This window comes from Apodemus sylvaticus, chromosome 15 (assembly GCF_947179515.1).
Source record: "Apodemus sylvaticus chromosome 15, mApoSyl1.1, whole genome shotgun sequence".
NCBI classification, from domain to species: domain Eukaryota; kingdom Metazoa; phylum Chordata; class Mammalia; order Rodentia; family Muridae; genus Apodemus; species Apodemus sylvaticus.
The window spans coordinates 36,188,245-36,207,879 of record NC_067486.1 but is presented as its reverse complement, the minus strand read 5'-3'; the positions used below and the strand labels follow the sequence as shown (position 1 = coordinate 36,207,879).

The 19,635-nt window shown below is 38.3% G+C and overlaps 1 protein-coding gene across 1 annotated transcript in view; it reads left to right on the top strand.

Annotated features, from left to right (window-relative positions):
• Window positions 1–19,635, top strand: part of Pros1 (protein S) — a 69,661-nt gene that overhangs the window by 13,150 nt on the left and 36,876 nt on the right. The window contains exons 2-3 of the mRNA XM_052158484.1: window positions 13,867–14,027; window positions 17,550–17,574. Coding sequence (XP_052014444.1) covers window positions 13,867–14,027; window positions 17,550–17,574 — 186 coding nt within the window. The remainder of the gene's footprint in view (window positions 1–13,866; window positions 14,028–17,549; window positions 17,575–19,635) is intronic.

Sequence of the window (19,635 nt, the reverse complement as noted above, 5' to 3'; positions counted from 1 at the left end):
AGTTCATATTTTTGTTGCTCCTGTGAAATCTATTTAAAAATGCCTATTGGTGTTTCAGTTTATTCTTTTTCTTATGAACTTATAAGTTCTATTTATATGTTAAAAAGTTCAAGACCTTTTTATTGCTTTTTTTAGTTTGCATCTTGGCTTGCTGTGAACTTTTATTTCACTTGCTCTTTGACAACTTCATCTCTGTATATAAAGCACTCTGATTCCACCCCCCACCCACGCCACAGCATTACCCTAGACTATCATTTTTGCTCAGCTCCCTTCTTCCTTGCAAGGCCTTTCCCACATCCCTAGAGCTTGTTTAGTTTTGTTTTACTGAAACAACTTATATGTTTTGGTAAACATATTTTAGTATTTATAAGCCAAATCTATGTTTATATGGTTGGCCCTTTTGGTTTGGATTTTAGTAATAAAAGGACACCCCCTACTCCAGTAAAATATAAACATGAGATAATCCTGCCAAACCATGTGGTAAAACAGTAGAAACCCATGATTTTATAGAAATAAGTAGTATCAGTTGGCAGATGATTGACAGGAGTGAACTTGTGGTTGATTCAGTGAACTTAGTTTGATCTAGAGCAGCACAGATACCTTACCACACACATATAACACATACAACTTACATAATACCCACACAAACAACACATACAATGCAGAACACACATATCACATGCACACAGACACATACCACCAGTGAATGTTTTGTGTTACTGAAACAGATGATGTGTTCTGGTGAACAGACATCTTAATATGAATTATAGGAGTGAACTTGTATTTGAACCCCGTGAACCTGCATTGATCTAGAGTAAGACACACACCACATCACATACACACAACACACAAACTCAGCAAATGCTCTTTAAACTTTAAACCACTAGCTGGAGGGTTTAAAAGCTGGCAGAAAATCTCAACTGTTATATTCTGGGGCTACTTAGTATAAGTGTCTGCCCAACTTATATATTGGTAAGAATCATTCTTAGCCTTGGTGCTAGCTAGGAGTTTAAAGATGATGACCAGTAATTCTAGAGGCTGCCGTTTCATTCTTCAATGCTGGTCCATAAAACAGGGGTCACAGTGCATAGCTCTTATCTCTAATTCTAAGACTTGAGGTATCATGGACAACTGGAAGGGGGTGAGGGCTTCAAAGCCATCTGTTTTTTGTTTGTCTCACCATGTAGCTCTGATTGTCCTGGAACACACTTTGTAGCCTATGCTAGCTTCAAATGCAGAGATCCACCTGCCTTTGCCTCCTGATTGCTGGGATTAAGGGCAATTAATCCCAAGTACCGTAAGACTACCGTAAGAACTACATAATGAGTTTGAGGTTGGCCTGGACTGCATGTGACTTTGTAAAGTGGACTTTATGAGCAATTTATAAAAGTCTACAACAGGGTTTTCAGTGAAATAACATCAAGATTATAGATTGACTAATTTGGGGGTATATCTTTCAAAATACTTGGTCTTCCTATTAAGAATTATTGCATGACATATTACTAAAACTTTATCATATCTCCTAAGAACATTTTATGGTAGTGTGTGTGTGTGTGTGTGTGTGTGTGTGTGTGTGTTTGGTTCTGTGTGTGTGTGTGAGTGTGTGTATACATATGTGTTGCTCTGGAAAAGACAGAGGGTCACATGAGTGAACAGAAAATGCTCTACCAAGTCATTTCTTCAACCCTACCATGTTTTTGTCATAATGACCTCCAACGTTCCTCACTAAATTTATTATTTAATATTTCTGCTGATATTATGTTGCCATTCCATTCACATTTGTGTCTGATTTTTATTCCTGTTAGTAAAGCTGCTTTTTTATTTTTATTAGAAAAATTTTATGTATTTTAATTATGTTTTAATCTTCTACCAACTCCTCCCAGAACCACATATATCCTTACCCACCTAACTTCATGTTCTTTCTGTCTCAGAACATGTACACACACACACACACACACACACACACACACACACACACACACCAAGCAAACAACGCCCCCCTTAAAAAAAAAAACAAGCATGGAAATCATTTTGTGTTGGCCTTCTCCTTGTGGACACAGGACCTGCTCTGGCTTGTGTTTGATATATTTATTCAGTGACATTCCATTAAAGAAAACTGATCTTCCCTTTGCCAGATGATATCAATTTTAGATAGCTTCTTAGGGATGGGACCCCCTGTCTACCTCCTCCTCTCTCAGTCTTGGAATCAGACTAACTTGAACGGTTGCAATCCCTGTGCTCACTGCCATAGTATTTGTAAGTTCATAGGAACAGCAGTCCAGCTGTGTCTGGAAGACACTATTTCTTTGGAGTCATCCATTACCTCTGGCTCTAACAGAATGTTCACCTCCTCTTCTGCATAGAACCCTCAGCCTTGAGGGGGAAGGATTTCATGAGAACCTTTTGTTTAGGATTCTTTTAAAGAATTCTTTTCTGTCTAGAACTTTTAGACTATTCTCATTAGCACTAATTGATTTTCAGTCTTTGGATATCCCTGGTTATCATGTTATTGCAAGGACATTCTGTTTGTGTTCATATATTATTTCTTTTGTTAAAATATACAGACATAGGGCTGGGGACACATTTATCCTCAGGGTACTTGACTGAAAAAGGGAAGGTAGAATCCAACCTTGTTTGTTATTCTGCACAGAATCATCTCAATAACTTGATGGTTATGGTTTCTTTTTTGAGGAAAGAAGAGTTTATTATGTTGCCAAGGCTGGCCTTAAATTCCTGGGTCCTCTGTCTCAGTCTCTCTAGTGCTTGGGAGGAATTTCCTGTCATTCCTGACTTTAATGCTTACTTTTATTACCTCTTGATTAGACGATAATATGATGTCTCTACCTTGCTTTTTCTGTCTTTGTATGAATCATAGTGTTTCTCCTCAGTTCTAGAAGTGTCTCAGCTTTTATATATTATGAGTCCTGCAGCTGAGTTATCATCTGTACCTCTGTGTGAAATTATATGATGACTTGTGTCCTTCTATCCTCTCTCCTCTCTTCCTGGAATTCTAAAGAATGAATCCTTTGCAAATTCTGATCTCTAAATGGTCCGTTTTTAGAATTTTATTTTAATATCTTTAATTTGTCTTTTAGTACATTTTTGTTTTGGCAATTTCATTGTAGATTTTTATGTTAGACTTGGTTTATGTTTGAATATTTCCCCCTCTAATGAATGTATTATCTTGTTAAGTCATTTTAACGATGTTCATTACCTTTAAACTCTTTTTAAAGTTCTGTGTATTATTTATTTTTCCAGATCAAGTCAGGCTTCCTGATGTTTCCTTTTTTTCCTTTCATTTTATTTTATTTGAAATCAGGTATCAATATGTAGTTCAGGGTGGGCCAAATTTGTGATCCTGGCTCTATTTTCAAGTGCTGGGATAATAAGCTACTTATATTATTAGACTTTGGCCATCCCACAAAGAATTCTGAGAATCTAATACACATCATACTGAATTGTAAACATCTCACAGATGATCAATCAGTATTCCAAAAACTTTACTTGCATACACACATTTTAAACAGCGAAGTATATGTTGAGTCAAAGGGGAACTCACGGAACTCCATAGTTTCTTTTCATAATCTCTTTTTGTGTATGTACTTTGGTCAAACTCAGAACTCAGAACACAGATTGCTCATTACGTTGGTGTTTCTTTTCTTTTCTTTTTTGAAAGAATTAAAGTGCCTGGAAAAATTGCAACTCATATCCTATTTAACAGTTTTTTGAAATATGTCACTAAAATTTCATCTTAGCCAAAGATACTATTATTCTACAATATAACCTCTAGGGCAAGGGATGTAGTCCAATTAGTAGAATGCTTGCCTAGCATATGGAAACCCTAGGTCTGATCCTCCCTATCATATAAACTGAATGTCTTGTCCCATGCTTGTAATCCTAGTACTTGGTAGGTAGCAACAGGAGGGTCAGACGGCCAGCATTATCCCTGGCATCATAGCAAATTCAAGGCCAGGCTAGAAGAAGAACAACAACAATGACAACAACAACAAAAAGCAAGGGGGAGGGGAAGAGAGAGGCAGAGGATAAGGAAGAGGAGTGAGGAAGGAGAAGGAGGAGGGGGAGGAGGAGGAAGAGGAGGAGGAGGAGAAGAAGGAGAAGAGGAAGAAGAGGAAGAGGAAGAAGAAGAAGAAGAAGAAGAAGAAGAAGAAGAAGAAGAAGAAGAAGAAGAAGAAGAAGAAGAAGAAGAAGAAGAAGAAGAAATTGTTGTTGTTGCTATTGTTGTTGGGCTTCTCTTTAATTAGCTGGTCTGGGGAAAGAACTCAGGAGGACTTGCCATGGTTAAGTGCACACTGCACCCGGCAGCTCCCCAGGCCAGTGTAAGCCTCTGAGCACACTTCATCTTTGTGGATTTCAGAGGTCTGGGACATGCTGCACAGAGGGGACCATTACCGAATGAGGCCAGCTCTTCAGTGTTGACTTTGATGTCCTCAGACAGTCAGCCAGTTATTTTTCCAGACACAAACACAGACACAGGCCAGTGAACTATTAGCGCTGATGCTGTCTTAACAAAATAGGTCAAAGTGAACAAAGACAAAATATTTTTTTTTGCATTCATTCCTTGGTACATGACGTCAAATTCAGGTTGTGATTTGGTGTTCCCAACGGGCAGATTAGGATAGCAGGGAAGCTGACTCTGTAAATATCTTACTCGAGCCATGAAAGGGGCCCCTGTTGTAACCTCATGGAGTTATAGCACAGCAATTGAGAGAACAGCAAGGCCTAGAAAACCTTTCTGTCATACCTTGCCAAATATCGAACTCCGAGGCTCACCAAATAAAGAATCTTCATCTATGTCTCAACTAAAGCAAACAAAGAAACGGGTGACATAAGCTGTTTTTGTTTTTGTTTTGGGTTTTTTTTTTTTTTTTTTTTGAGAGTGACAAGTTTGTCACTTTGGAGTGAATAACTAACCTTTACTGCTTCTTCTTTCCCTGACTAAATCAACGGCCCCAACCCTGTGAAGACAACAACAGTGATTTATTCTGTTTCCCTCTAGAATACGGGCTGTAAATTAAAGTTGTAATTAAATCCTGGAGTCAGGAGAGGGCCACCTCACTTCTGTTGTAGATAAACAGTCCAGACAGTTGCTTTTCTGCTCAGTCACTGAATTGTTCCAGAGTGAAGGTCATTGGCGAAATTATTCAATCACACCAGTGGCTCCTTTACTTTTAAATAAACCCCAATGTCACTCGACTCACATGCTCCAGTGTCACCTTTGCATATGCCACACATAATTAGTTCCTCTTCATATTTCTCCTTCACATTCCAGATTCAAATCCTAACCCAAACCCATCTTATGATCCTTAACTCTTTAAAATTATTTTTCCTCAGCTTATTTATGGCTTAGTCCTTTGGAAGCACTTGTTTATAGTTTACATTTCCAAAATTCTCTTTAAACCATTATCTAACCTTTAGCACAGGGACATAAGAAATGGTGGAGCTTGCATCCCCATGGGGGAGGGGAACAACAATATGAACCAAGCAGTACCCACAGAGCTCCCAAGGACTAAACTGCCAACCAAAGAATACACATGGAGGGACCCCTGGCTCCAGCTACATATGTAGCAGAGGATGGCCTTGTCGGATATCAAAGGGAGGAGAGGCCCTTGCTGAAGAGAAGGCTCAGTGCTCTGATATAGGGGAATTCCAGGACAGGGAAACAGGAGTGGGTGGGTTGCTGAGCAGGGGGAGGAATATGGGATAGGGTGTTTTTGGAGGGAAAACCAGGAAAGGGGATAACATTTGAAATGTAAATAAAGAAAATATCTAATTAAAAAAAGTTTTCCCAGCACCATAATGCAAAATATTAAGCAAGTTATAAAATTTAGACAAAAGAAAGTACAATACCCCTCTGTCAAAGAAAATACTATCATTGACAAGATGAATGCATAAAATACATACAGACCTAGCATTGTACTGTGGAAGTGGTGCAAGCCTCCCCAAAATTTGGTAATAATTTAAAGGAATGAAAAGCCCACTTGAGAATGTTTATCTTTGGATTTTGGTTTTTTTTTTTTTAAATTCTGCAAAAGCCACAGTTTCAAAACATTCCTCACACAGCCAAATATTTATCGTTTAAATCTAATTATTTTAAGTGAAAAAATTCCACGTGTAGTCATCATTATCGACTCGATATTGTTGTGGGCTAATGCACTTTTGGGTTTTCCTTAGCTTTCAGGAAATGAGCTACTTCATCCATCCAGCCATGAGAAGAATGTCAAAGCGCCGTGGTTGCATCTCTCACTGAATAAGGGCTCAGGCTTGTCTAGAACTGTTGCTGCAAAAATTATTTATATTTAGCAGATTTAAACAGTGTCGTCCTCCTAAGGTCCCAAGGATAAACTGAGGCATGATCCTACCAAAGTTCACCGGAAAAACCAATGAGTTTTTCAGCCTCACTGACAGAGCACAGTACCTGTAGTAGTGTATATGTTCCCCCTAAAATGTTTTTACCCAACTGGGATAATGGCTTTCCTATTGACTCAAAGGTGGAGCCCTAATCCTGTCCCCAGTGTTTGTGACCTGTATACTCTAGCTCTTCCCCAAGGCCATGTGTAATTTGGACAGAATTACATACAGCAGGTTATAGAAATACTTCAAGCTCCTCGACAGTCAACAAACCCAGCTGTGATAATTTTTGCAAGAGGACGCAGCTGAAGTTGGCAGTTATTGAATTGTCACATGGAACAACTTCTTATTTCCTACGTGGACGACTGCATGTGCTGTAAATTCATGGCTGCCTTGGTCATGCTGTGCTGCTGACTCAGCATTTTACAGTTCTTCTTCTCCTCAAGGTTATTCTCATAAATTTGTTCGGCCCCTCTCTTCTGAGAGATTCCCTGAGCCCATGATCAGCATTCTTTTAGTAAATTATTATAGGTGTGTATATAGGTGACCGTTTATGATATGTGCGTGGAGGACAAAATATAGCTTTCTGAAGGTTCTTCTCTCCTACTACCTTCATGTAGATTCTGGGGGGAGGGGGTTAAATCACATAATCAGATTTCCATATAAGGTGCTTATTATTATTATTATTATTATTTTACTTATTCACTTTACATCTTACTCACTGCCCCTTCCCAGTCACTCCTTCCCACAATCTTTTCCCCCACCCTCTTCCCCTTCTCCTGTGAGTGGGTAGGTGCCTCCTTGGGTATCTCTCAACCCTGGTACACAAGTTTCTGCAATGCTAGAGGTTTCTTCTCCCACTGAAGCCAGGCAAGGCAGCCCAGCTAGAAGAATATAGCCCACATACAGGCAACAGCTTTTGTGATAGCCAGTTGTTTGGGATCTATATGAAGACCAAGCTGCACATCTGCTACATATGCGTGGGGAGGCCTGGGTCCAGCCCATATATGCATTTTGGTTGGTGATTCAGTCTCTCAGAGCCCCAAGGGTCCAGGTTAGTTGGCTCTATTGATCTTCTTGTGGGGTTCCTGTCCCCTTAGGGGCCACAGTCCTTCCCCTATTCATCCATAAATGTCCCCAAGCTCCATCTACTGTTTGGCTATGGGTATCTGCATCTGTCTGAATCAGCTGCTGGGTTGAGACTCTCAGGGCAGCCATACCAGACTCCTGTCTGCAAGCATAAGTTTAGTATTTATAATGGAAGAATTGCTGGAAAGTGAATTCGTCATTTTAAAATGTGTTTGATTTTTGTTTTTGTTGCTATATTTTCATTGTTCTGTGTTATCATTTTCCTCAGACAGATTTATATTAATTTGCTTTGAAGTTCAGAAATTGGACATTTTTGCTCTCTGTATTACAAACTAGCATTGTTGAACAATTCCAAGTAGTGAAATGGCTGCTCCTGTGGGCAGGTATCATTGACAGTGCTGCCATTTTTCAGTCAGTAATCCACTTGGCAGATAGCATGTTCATCATTACCTTTATGCACAAAGAGCCTTGTCTGAGTCTTTATCTTTTAATGGGCAGCTATGAAATGGCCAGAGATAAGAGTTATAAATACAACCCAAACTATTTACTTGGCCATCACATTTACATTTCTGTTTCTGAAAGAAAGAGATCTAAAACAGCATTACTTATTTCAGTAATTTTTAACATTTCCTTTTTTTGTGAGATTATAATATAATAAAAGTTTCCCTTTGTTTCCTCCCTCCAAGCTCTCCCATACGCCCTTCTTTTTTAAAATTCATGACCCCTTTTTTATTAAATATTGTTACATGTATATATCTATATATCCCTAAGTATAGCCAGTTCGGTCTGTATAATGTTACTTGTATATATGTTTTCGCTGCTGACCACATTGAATAACCAATAAGTGTGCTCTTTGAGGAGGCAGAGTATTTTTTATCAGCCTCAGGACTCCTTAGTTGACTGTCGTTCTTTATGGAGCAGTAAGATCTCTTGGACGTTCCCCTGTCTACTTTGGCATGACCATTATTGTCCTTGTTAGGTTCATACCTAGGCAGCCATGTTGTTGAGACTTTATTGATGTATATTCTGACATTGCTAGGAGACACTATCTCACAGCAAACTCTCTGATCCTCTGGCTTTTACAATCTTTGCACGCCATCTTTCACAATGTTCCGTTAGCCTTGGGTGCTGAAGTTGTTTGTTTGGTGTATCCATTGGGACCAGATTCCAGAGTCTACATTTTGATTAATTGTGGTTTTCTGTAATAGTTTCCGTGTGTTGCAATGAGGAGTTTCTTTGATGAGGGGTGAAGACTCTCTTGTGTGTATAAGGACAAATATTTAGCCTGTGGTTATGGACTATGCTGGTTTAGTTAAGTGGTGGTTGTAGGCTCTCTTCCAAGATCCGTGACTTTGGTAGCCCTGGGTAAACGGCTAGGTTTCCAGGACCAGGTTTTGTTTCTGTCTTGTTGAAGTAGTTAGAAATCTGTTGGTTAGCACAAAGTTTGGTTTATCGCTAGTCCATGCTTGGGGTTATCCTGCCTTGGTGGTGGTGGGTGTGGTTCACAGGCATCAGAGTTGGGTAAGACTCTTGATTGCTTCCCTCCTTTGGAGATTGCATGGCATCTTCTGGCATCATGAAAACTAGTCATCGGAGAGGAGGAATTCATGTCAGTTCCAGTCCAGGGATTCTCCGGGCCCTGTGTATCAATCATGGTGTCTTCAGCAGTAGGGACTTCCACCTTTAGGGACCAACCAAAGGCCATAACAGTATCCTCTAATGATATTGGAGTTTCATGGTTAACCCTGACCAACAGTTCAAAGGAGGGCTTCTCATGCCTGGTGTTCTTTTGTTGTTATTGTTGAATAACAATAAGATCCTTTATTTAATAACAATAATAGTCTTTGGCTCTTTGGAGGAGCATTGGCAGCCCAGATAAGTAAACTTCTTAAAATATATAAATGTAACAACGTTTTTTACTTGTTATATTGTTTTACGTACTATACTCCCTTTAGGTAATAGTTAATAATATGATTATGTGTGACATTTTCACATATGCTTACTGTTTAGCTCTCCTGTATTTGTCTCACTCTCCCATCCCCAATCAGAGGTCCCCCCTTTTTTACCTCACTCCCCTATCCCTAATCAGAGGTCCCCCTCTTTTTACCTTCCCCCAATCAGACTGTGTATCCCCCGCTTTTGAAAGACTGTCAGTGGTCCATATAGACTCTTTATCAATCAGCCCTTTTCTTTTCACCCCCTTCTTTTGTCAAGCTTTTGAGTATATATATTGTTTATTATGATTATGATACACAGACATGAAATAAACCCATCTGCTTATAGATTTGCTTTTCTTAATAGTAAACAGAACTATTAATGCATACAATCTAAAAAATTGTAGATCTTATTTATGCTTTAAATTTTTTTTGACTAGAAGCTATTGTCCAGTCTACATATTAATAATATGTAAAAAATTCACATTTCATTATTTTCTTCAAGTATAATTGGTACTGGCAGTTTAAGAATATTTTCAATTTTTTCTACATATTTGTTCACATAATATTTACATATTTGCAATTTGGGCTGCTGTGTGTGTGTGTATCTATATATAAACTTTATGCTGAGGGAATAGCATTCTAAAGTTTGCATTTTAATTTTTGTTTGAGGTAGTTACCTAAGAGTACCAAATACCAAAATTAAATCAGGACCAACTAGACCATCTAAACAGTCCCATAATGCCTAAAGAAATAGAAGGAGTCATAGAAAGTCTTCCAACCAAAAAAAGTACAGGACCAGATGGCTTCAGTGCAGAATTCTACCAGACCTTCAAAGAAGAGCTAACACCAATACTCTTCAAACTATTCCATAAAATAGAAACAGAAGGAACACTACCCAATTCCTTCTACGAAGCCACAATTACGCTGATACCAAAGCCACAAAAAGATCCAACAAAGAAAGAGAACTTCAGACCAATTTCCCTTATGAACATCAATGCAAAAATACTCAATAAAATTCTTGCCAACCGAATCCAAGAACACATCAAAACGATCATCCACCATGATCAAGTAGGCTTTATCCCGGGAATGCAGGGTTGGTTCAATATACGGAAATCCATCAATACAATCCACTACATAAACAAACTCAAAGAACAAAACCACATGGTCATTTCATTGGATGCTGAAAAAGCATTTGACAAAATTCAGCATCCCTTCATGCTTAAAGTCTTGGAGAGAACAGGAATTCAAGGCCCATACCTAAACATAGTAAAAGCAATATACAGCAAACCGGTAGCCAGCATCAAACTAAATGGAGAGAAACTTGAAGCAATCCCACTGAAATCAGGGACCAGACAAGGCTGCCCCCTTTCTCCTTATCTTTTCAATATTGTACTTGAGGTACTAGCTCGGGCAATTCGACAACATAAGGAGGTCAAAGGGATACAAATTGGAAAGGAAGAAGTCAAACTATCATTATTTGCAGACGACATGATCGTCTACCTAAGTGACCCAAAGAACTCCACTAGAGAGCTCCTACAGCTGATAAACAACTTCAGCAAAGTGGCAGGTTATAAAATCAACTCAAGCAAATCAGTGGCCTTCCTATACTCAAAGGATAAGCAGGCTGAGAAAGAAATTAGGGAAATGACCCCCTTCACAATAGCCTCAAACAGTATAAAGTATCTTGGGGTGACTCTTACAAAACATGTGAAAGATTTGTATGACAAGAACTTCAAGACTCTGAAGAAGGAAATGGAAGAAGACCTCAAAAAATGGGAAAACCTCCCATGCTCATGGATCGGTAGAATCAATATAGTTAAAATGGCCATTTTGCCTAAAGCACTATACAGATTCAATGCAATACCCATCAAAATCCCAACTCAATTCTTCACAGAGTTAGAAAGAGCAATTATCAAATTCATCTGGAACAACAAAAAACCCAGGATAGCTAAAACTATTCTCAGCAACAAAAGAAAATCTGGGGGAATCAGTATCCCTGACCTCAAGCAATACTACAGAGCAATAGTGTTAAAAACTGCATGGTATTGGTACAGTGACAGACAGGAGGATCAATGGAACAGGATTGAAGATCCAGAAATGAACCCACACACCTATGGCCACTTGATCCTCGACAAAGAGGCTGAAAACATCCAATGGAAAAAAGATAGCCTTTTCAACAAATGGTGCTGGTTCAACTGGAGGTCAGCATGCAGAAGAATGCGAATTGATCCATCCTTGTCTCCTTGTACTAAGCTCAAATCCAAATGGATCAAGGACCTCCACATAAAGCCAGACACTCTGAAGCTAATAGAAAAGAAACTGGGGAAGACCCTTGAGGACATCGGTACAGGGAGAAAGTTTCTGAACAGAACACCAATAGCGTATGCTCTAAGAGCAAGAATTGACAAATGGGACCTCATAAAATTACAAAGTTTCTGTAAGGCAAAGGACACCATCAAGAGGGCAAATCGGCAACCAACAAATTGGGAAAAGATCTTCACCAATCCTACATCAGATAGAGGGCTAATATCCAATATATATAAAGAACTCAAGAAGTTAGACTCCAGAAAACCAAACAACCCTATTAAAAAATGGGGTACAGAGTTAAACAAAGAATTCTCACCTGAAGAACTTCGGATGGCGGAGAAGCATCTTAAAAAATGCTCAACTTCATTAGTCATTAGGGAAATGCAAATCAAAACAACCCTAAGATTTCATCTTACACCAGTCAGAATGGCTAAGATTAAAAATTCAGGAGACAGCAGGTGTTGGAGAGGGTGTGGAGAAAGAGGAACACTCCTCCACTGCTGGTGGGGTTGCAAACTGGTACAACCACTCTGGAAATCAGTCTGGCGGTTCCTCCGAAAACTGGGCACCTCACTTCCAGAAGACCCTGCTATACCACTCCTGGGCATATACCCAGAAGACTCCCCACCATGTAATAAGGATACATGTTCTACTATGTTCATAGCAGCCCTATTTGTAATTGCCAGATGCTGGAAAGAACCCAGGTATCCCTCAACAGAAGAGTGGATGCAAAAAATGTGGTATATCTACACAATGGAGTACTATTCAGCCATTAGAAACAATGAATTCATGAAATTCTTAGGCAAATGGATGGAGCTAGAGAATATCATACTAAGTGAGGTAACCCAGACTCAAAAGATGAATCATGGTATGCACTCACTAATAAGTGGATATTAACCTAGAAAGCTGGAATACCCAAAACATAATCCACACATCAAATGAGATACAAGAAGAAAGGAGGAGTGGCCCCTGGTTCTGGAAAGACTCAGTGAAACAGTATTCAGCAAAACCAGAACGGGGAAGTGGGAAGGGGTGGGTGGGAGGACAGGGGAAGAGAAGGGGGCTTGCGGGACTTTCGGGGAGTGGGGGGGGCTAGAAAAGGGGAAATCATTTGAAATGTAAATAAATTATATCGAATAATAAAAAAATGTTAAAAAGAAAAAGAATATTTTCAATTTTTTCTACATATTTGTTCACATAATATTTACATATTTGCAATTTGGGCTGCTGTGTGTGTGTGTATCTATATATAAACTTTATGCTGAGGGAATAGCATTCTAAAGTTTGCATTTTAATTTTTGTTTGAGGTAGTTACCTAAGAGTACTTTCTTTTCAAAGTTCAATGTTATCCCTCAGTACAGATATTACAGCTTTTTCAATTTTTAAATCTATTCCTCCTCTAATTTCTGTAGTGTTTCTAATATTTTATTCTTATAAAAATATTTATATTACTTCTTTATATTGCTTATATTAAGTGACTTTTGTGTATAACCTTGCAAACATTCCTTTCTTATTGGCTTTTTTTGATTTGCAAAAGTGACCCTAAAACTGTGGTTGTAATTTATTTTCTCCAAACCTAATATTGAAGTTGGTTGTCTTCTCTTGTTATTCAGCTCGTTAAAGCTTTTGTGTACCCAAAGTTACGTCTCATTTCCTTTTGCCTTCTATAGAGCAGGCTTAGCAAACTTCCGGTCCCCTATATTTGTACTTTCACTGTCAGGTCTCTCATGGCTGATTGGCACTCACACCTGTATTTCTCTGTCTCCATCGAGATTCCAAATGTTTGCCACTAAAACGGAGAAAGCTTGTTACTCTTGCTGCCATAGATTTTTTTTTACAACTTATTTTAGCATGGAATGGCCACAGTTAGGGAAAACTTTGACTATCATCTAGTATATTTGGTCTCCAGCATGACAGGATAGTTTGAATAGATCATATAAAACAGCTGTAGTGAGTGGTATAGACCGTCATGAGCTGAACATGCTGCTTGAGTTGTTAACCGAAGGGCTTATGTATCTACATATTCTTCTGAGATCCAGTCTATCAATTATAAATATCATGCATTTTCACAGGCAGAAAATTATTTCAGTTTGTATTGCTTAATAACATAATATATTTTAGGGGTAAAATGAAAATTTTTATATATATGTTTGTATTTCTACAGTCTTGTCAAAAGAGCGTGCTTCACAAGTCTTGGTGAGGAAGCGCCGTGCAAATAATTCCTTGCTTGAAGAAACTAGAAAGGGCAACCTTGAAAGAGAGTGCATTGAAGAACTCTGCAATAAGGAGGAAGCCCGGGAGGTCTTTGAAAATAATCCTGAGACGGTAAGAATTCCTGGAAACTCTCAAGCCCACCCACCTACATACACAGTTACAGCCTGGACGTTGGCAGCTTGTGTTTCCTCAGCTCCATTGGAAATCTAATGATTCTAGAGGGCATTCATTTTCTATGTGTTGCCCTGTCATTTCAGGAGGACTGCCAATGACAGGGGCTCGGGCCCAACTAGATTTCCCTTAAATCTCATTGCCTTTGTGATTTGTAATGATTTTTATCCTAACAAATCCTACCCCAAATTTGATAGCATCAAGGCTTCAAGAGAAGATGTGTGTGAAGCGTAAGTGATCGTGGGTATTTCTATCACCACTGTGCTTGTTTTGTTTTGGTTGATCACTTGCATTGAGACAGTCTGTTACTTGTGGTCCCAACTAACCTGAGACTCACTCTCTTCCTACCTCTGTTCAGCCCCCCCAAACAATGGGAGTATAGATTAGGGTGGACCACCATGCACAGTGTCACTATTTATCTTTAGAAGCTTCTAGAATTTGGGCCATCAAACTGAGAATAATTATTATAGTGTCACATATGCTGAGTGTACTTTATAACCTTTGGAAAGTTTTCCTAGGCTACTGAGATCAGTAGTACTCTTTTCAGTGGATGAAAAATGACAAGTTATCCACCCCCCTAAATATAACCATAAAGACTTAATTATCATACTGCAACATGGGACTTATTTCCCATTCTGTATTTTAGGAAAGGGGGCTCTGTAGCATGCCTGTAGCTAGCAGGCATAGTGTTAATACCTCCAAAAAGTGTTATAAGCTTCAGGTTTAGAGTTTAAAGCTCATACTCTTAAAGGTTTCCTCAGATATTTTTTTCTGAGACTAATTATACAATCTGGAGAATAGAGGGCGATGAAGTGTATAAGGCTCCTCCTGTGCCTCTCCTACAGCTCCCATCTTCATGACAATAGCTGAATGATAATGAGCACGAACACTGTGTCCGTAGTTAGACAATCTGTCCCAAACTGTAGCCACTCATGTTCTCTGTGGCTGTTCTTGTAGCCCTTTTTATCTCTATATGTTCTGATAGGTTTGAAGAAGACATTTTCTGCAAATACCCAACAATTAGCTTTTCATCTACGTACAATTGGGACCAAGGTGTGAGAAAAACACCAAGAGCAAAAGCAACGTGGGGATTAAAGGGTTTATTTGGCTTACATATTCTAAATTATGGTTCATTGAGGGAAGCTGAAGCAGGCATCCAAACCAGGATCAGAACCTAGAGGCAGGAGCTAATGCAGAGGCATGGGGAGTGCAGCCTATTGACCTGCTCCACACAGCTTTCTTAACTAGCTTTGTTAGAGAATCCAGGAACACCATCCCAAGGATACCATCACCTACAATGAGCTGGGTCCTCTATCAGTCAGTAGTTATGGAAATGCCCTGCAGGTCTGCTTACAACTCTTTCTTACAGAAGCCTTTTCTCAATGGAGGTTCCCTCTCTGATGATGCTAGTTTGTGTCAAGCTGACATACAATTAGCCAGCACAAACAGTAGTAATGCAAAATTTTCTATCTGACACAATGCAGTAAGTTTCATTACTGTATACCATATATATATTCCATGTTTTACATTTTTATACTAAAAAAGAATGTGTATCAACCTTTACAAAGATTGTGGTATATATTAGATAGATACATATATTTCTTTCTACTATGAAAAAAATTTAAAAAGAAGAAAGAATAATACAACAAAGCCCACCACACCAGCTCTCTCCAATAATGATCAAGTCCTCCATTTTATTTTCCCTGTCTACCACATCTATTCAATGACTTTGATTGATGTCCCATGACATTAATGATTGATGACATTGAATCATGTTGCATGATTATATCATCCATAAATACTTTACTGCCTATTTCTGCATTGTCCATATGTTCTGAGGTCAGACTTCAAAGAGTAATTGGAAAGGGAGACAGAACAAAGGAGGGAAGAGGGAAGAAGATGGAGAAGGAAGACTCATTCATGTTTCTTCACCTTCCCCAACACTGGTTTTGTCAACAGACTCCACCTCCCTCATACCCTCAGTCCATATTCCCTGTGTTTACTGTCTTACTCACTTCTTCACTGTCTCTGATGCAGTCTTGTCATTAGCATATCACAAATTCTTGAACCCCATTTGTTGCTCCTTATTGTTTGGTTTGGATTCTACCACCACCACCAATTTTGTCTGAATGATTCCGTGTCAGACCCTTTCTCATAAGCTGGTAGAAACCGGTTGTGCAGGTTTATATGTAATAGGAGGAAACAGTGAGGACATGGGGGGGGGGGGAGTAGCCATGTTCCATGGTGACTGAGACAGAACTTTGAACATTTTTTTTTCTTTTTTTTTATTGTTATTTTTTTATTCGATATAATTTATTTACATTTCAAATGATTTCCCCTTTTCTAGCCCCCCCCCTCCCCGAAAGTCCCGTAAGCCCCCTTCTCTTCCCCTGTCCTCCCTCCCACCCCTTCCCAGTTCCCCGTTCTGGTTTTGCCAAATACTGTTTCACTGAGTCTTTCCAGAACCAGGGACCACTCCTGCTTTCTTCTTGTATCTCATTTGATGTGTGGATTATGTTTTGGGTATTCCAGTTTTCTACGTTAATAACCACTTATTAGTGAGTGCATACCATGATTCACCTTTTGAGTCTGGGTTACCTCACTTAGTATGATGTTCTCTAGCTCCATCCATTTGCCTAAGAATTTCATGAACATTTTTGTATACAGAAATTTTGGTTCTGCATGAAATATTCTTGTGTTCTTTATGCTACATAGGAGATATATTCTGAGTTTACTGTCAGAAAATTACAACATGTTCCCACTTCATAAAATACATTCCTTTGTCCACCTTGTAAAAACTAATTTTGGTACCCATCAGTTAGTTTATAAGGAAGGTACATTAGATGCACAAAAGGTAAGTGTTCTTAGATTTAGTTCCCTTCAAATTATGTCATTGTAACCTTAGTGCCGATAATTGTAACGATATAAAAGTGTACCAAGTGAAGGCCAGATGTGGTGACACACACCTTTAATCTCAGCACTCAGGAGGAAGGACATGTGGATCTGTGTGAGTTTGAGATGGACCTGAGTGATATAGTGAGTTCCAGGATTGCCAGGGCTATGTAGAGAGAGATCCTGTCAACACAGAAAAGTTTATCAACTGGATGTTTAATCACCATTTAAAAAATGACTAAATGACTTATAAAAGAGGGCATATATTTATCTCCTTAAGTACAACATTTATAAATCAGAGGCTTTTAAAAGGTTTTTAATCATTTAGTGGTGTTTTAAGCCTAGGTATTGTGTGTGTGTGTGTGTGTGTGTGTGTGTGTGTGTGTGTATAATATACTTATCAAGTATTGGCTATCTATCTTTTCTTGAAATATTTTCATATAGAAAAATTGAATGTGAAAACACAACATGTAATTTATTCCCATATTACTATGAAAAAATGAAAGCATTAATCTTTAACTCTGTGGTGAAATTTAGGTTTGCTAATATATCTATTTTTTATTTTTCTAGGACTATTTTTATCCAAAATATTTAGGTAAGTGTCTGAAGCATAAAATATTGGAAATTGAAGGGAACATAGATATATTTAGACCTCACCTTCTGCCCACATCCCCATCCAATACTAACTTATCCTTGAGAAAATGCAAGAGCTATGATGCTCTTGTATTTAAAGTCAGGTCAGCTGATTTGGAATGTCTCTTTACAATGTTGTGCTGTCACTGTTAGTTTTCTACATCTTTCTGCTAAAATATCTTTAGGCTGATGCCAATTTTCTTCAGACACCTGACATTATGTACGAGTGTACATGGGCTGTCTTTCACAAAATGAAAGCTATCTAAGTTCATCCAAATGTGCGATGTACAGTTATCCCTCCCCCATTTGTAGAAGACATCCAAAGCTCCTCTCTCTGTGACATCATCTCATCACTTCCTACAGTCTGCCATTCATGCTGTTTTGGATTCTGGCCTCTCAATGTGGTGAGATTTGGACTTCATGGATATTCATGACTTCAATTAAATACTGCTTCAAAGTAGCAAAGCTTGTTTTCTTAAAGCAAATGTAGAAATGCTTCATATTAATATTTCTCGCGAATGTTGTTTCTGCTTCCAAATATTAGGGTTTCTAATTTCTGCATCTGTTTCTCATGTGATTCTCTGTGTTTACAATGTTACGCTCTTTTTCCCACCTTTTCTTTGTGAATACCTTTTATCTATGCTTGGTTTCACCCTATTACCTCTAGCCAACCAGAAATAGAAAGGAAATCATTGGGAAAATATAGAAATGAACTCTGATATTATTATTAATATAGTCTTGTAAATGATTAAGCCATTAAACTTATTACTCTTGGGATTTGACTATAGTTACTTTATATGTTTTATTTATTTTTATATATTACTCTGTGTACCCTTGGAGAAAGTCCAGAGACATTTTGAGAAGAATATTTATACTTTGGATCTTATGAGAAAACTACAAAATATTGGTATGGATTTGTATTTATATTTTAGGATAATAGAGTAGGTTAAAAGCCCAAGACCACTGGGTACAAGATTTCTTTGAAACAGGTCCATGACTGCTCTTTGGAGGTTTTAGTGTACATGATGGTTAGGATCCTTTATTTGTGGTACCTGCTGAGTTTGACTATACTGTACAATGCTGTACTGCATCCTATCTCCAACCCTAAGACATCAATCAATTCTATGGTAGTTCTCTGTAGAGCATAGAAACTTAGCTTCCCAACATCCATGAGCCAATTTTTCACCCCTCTAAGTGGGTTTTCAGCAAGATTCCAAAGCACTAAATAAAATGCATTTTTTTCTGTCCTCTTCACTTTTCTCCCTGATGTGCAATTCCTGTTTGCTTCTTTCTCTTCCCTTTTTCCTTCCAAGTTTTATCCAGGCTGGACCCTTCTTTAACTTCCATGATCAGATGAGATGGGATTCGTTCAGGGTGGTAAGGCCAAGTCTTTTCTTTCCTTCTCTATCTACTAGTACCAGTGTTGATCGTTTTCTTCCAGTAGTACACCATGAACAGTAATTGGGTAGTGCTGCTACTTGTGTCTACAGATATGAAGTGCAACAAGATTTTTCATAAAACCCTTTGCTTTTACATCTTAAAGGGTAGAGAATGGATAAAAGCATTTATCCAGGAAAAGAATCTATTTTTGTATACATCATGAATCATCCCTTTCCAAAACAGAAGTCAAGGATTTACATTGCAGAAATAATTGAGAAAGGATAAGTTATCAAGACTATTCCAGACTCTCATATTTAGAAGGGAATTTAAATGTTCAATAATAAAAGGAGATACTACTGAGCTAAAATTATAAGTTTATAATTTTATTAACCTTGTTTCTTGAGGCCATGTAATGAGGAGGTATGTTTTCAGGAGCAACCCTCTAAAATATATATTCTTTGCTCACAATACATTTGAAAAATATGAATAATGTTTTAATACAGAACTATGTATTGTGAAGAGGTTTCTTAATGAAATTTTCTCCTTTTATCTCTTCTAACTTATTTTTCTGGATCCATCCAACTTTCCCTTCTCTTTCCAACCTTGGCATCAGGGTTGAAGAATAAAATACAAACAAAATTTG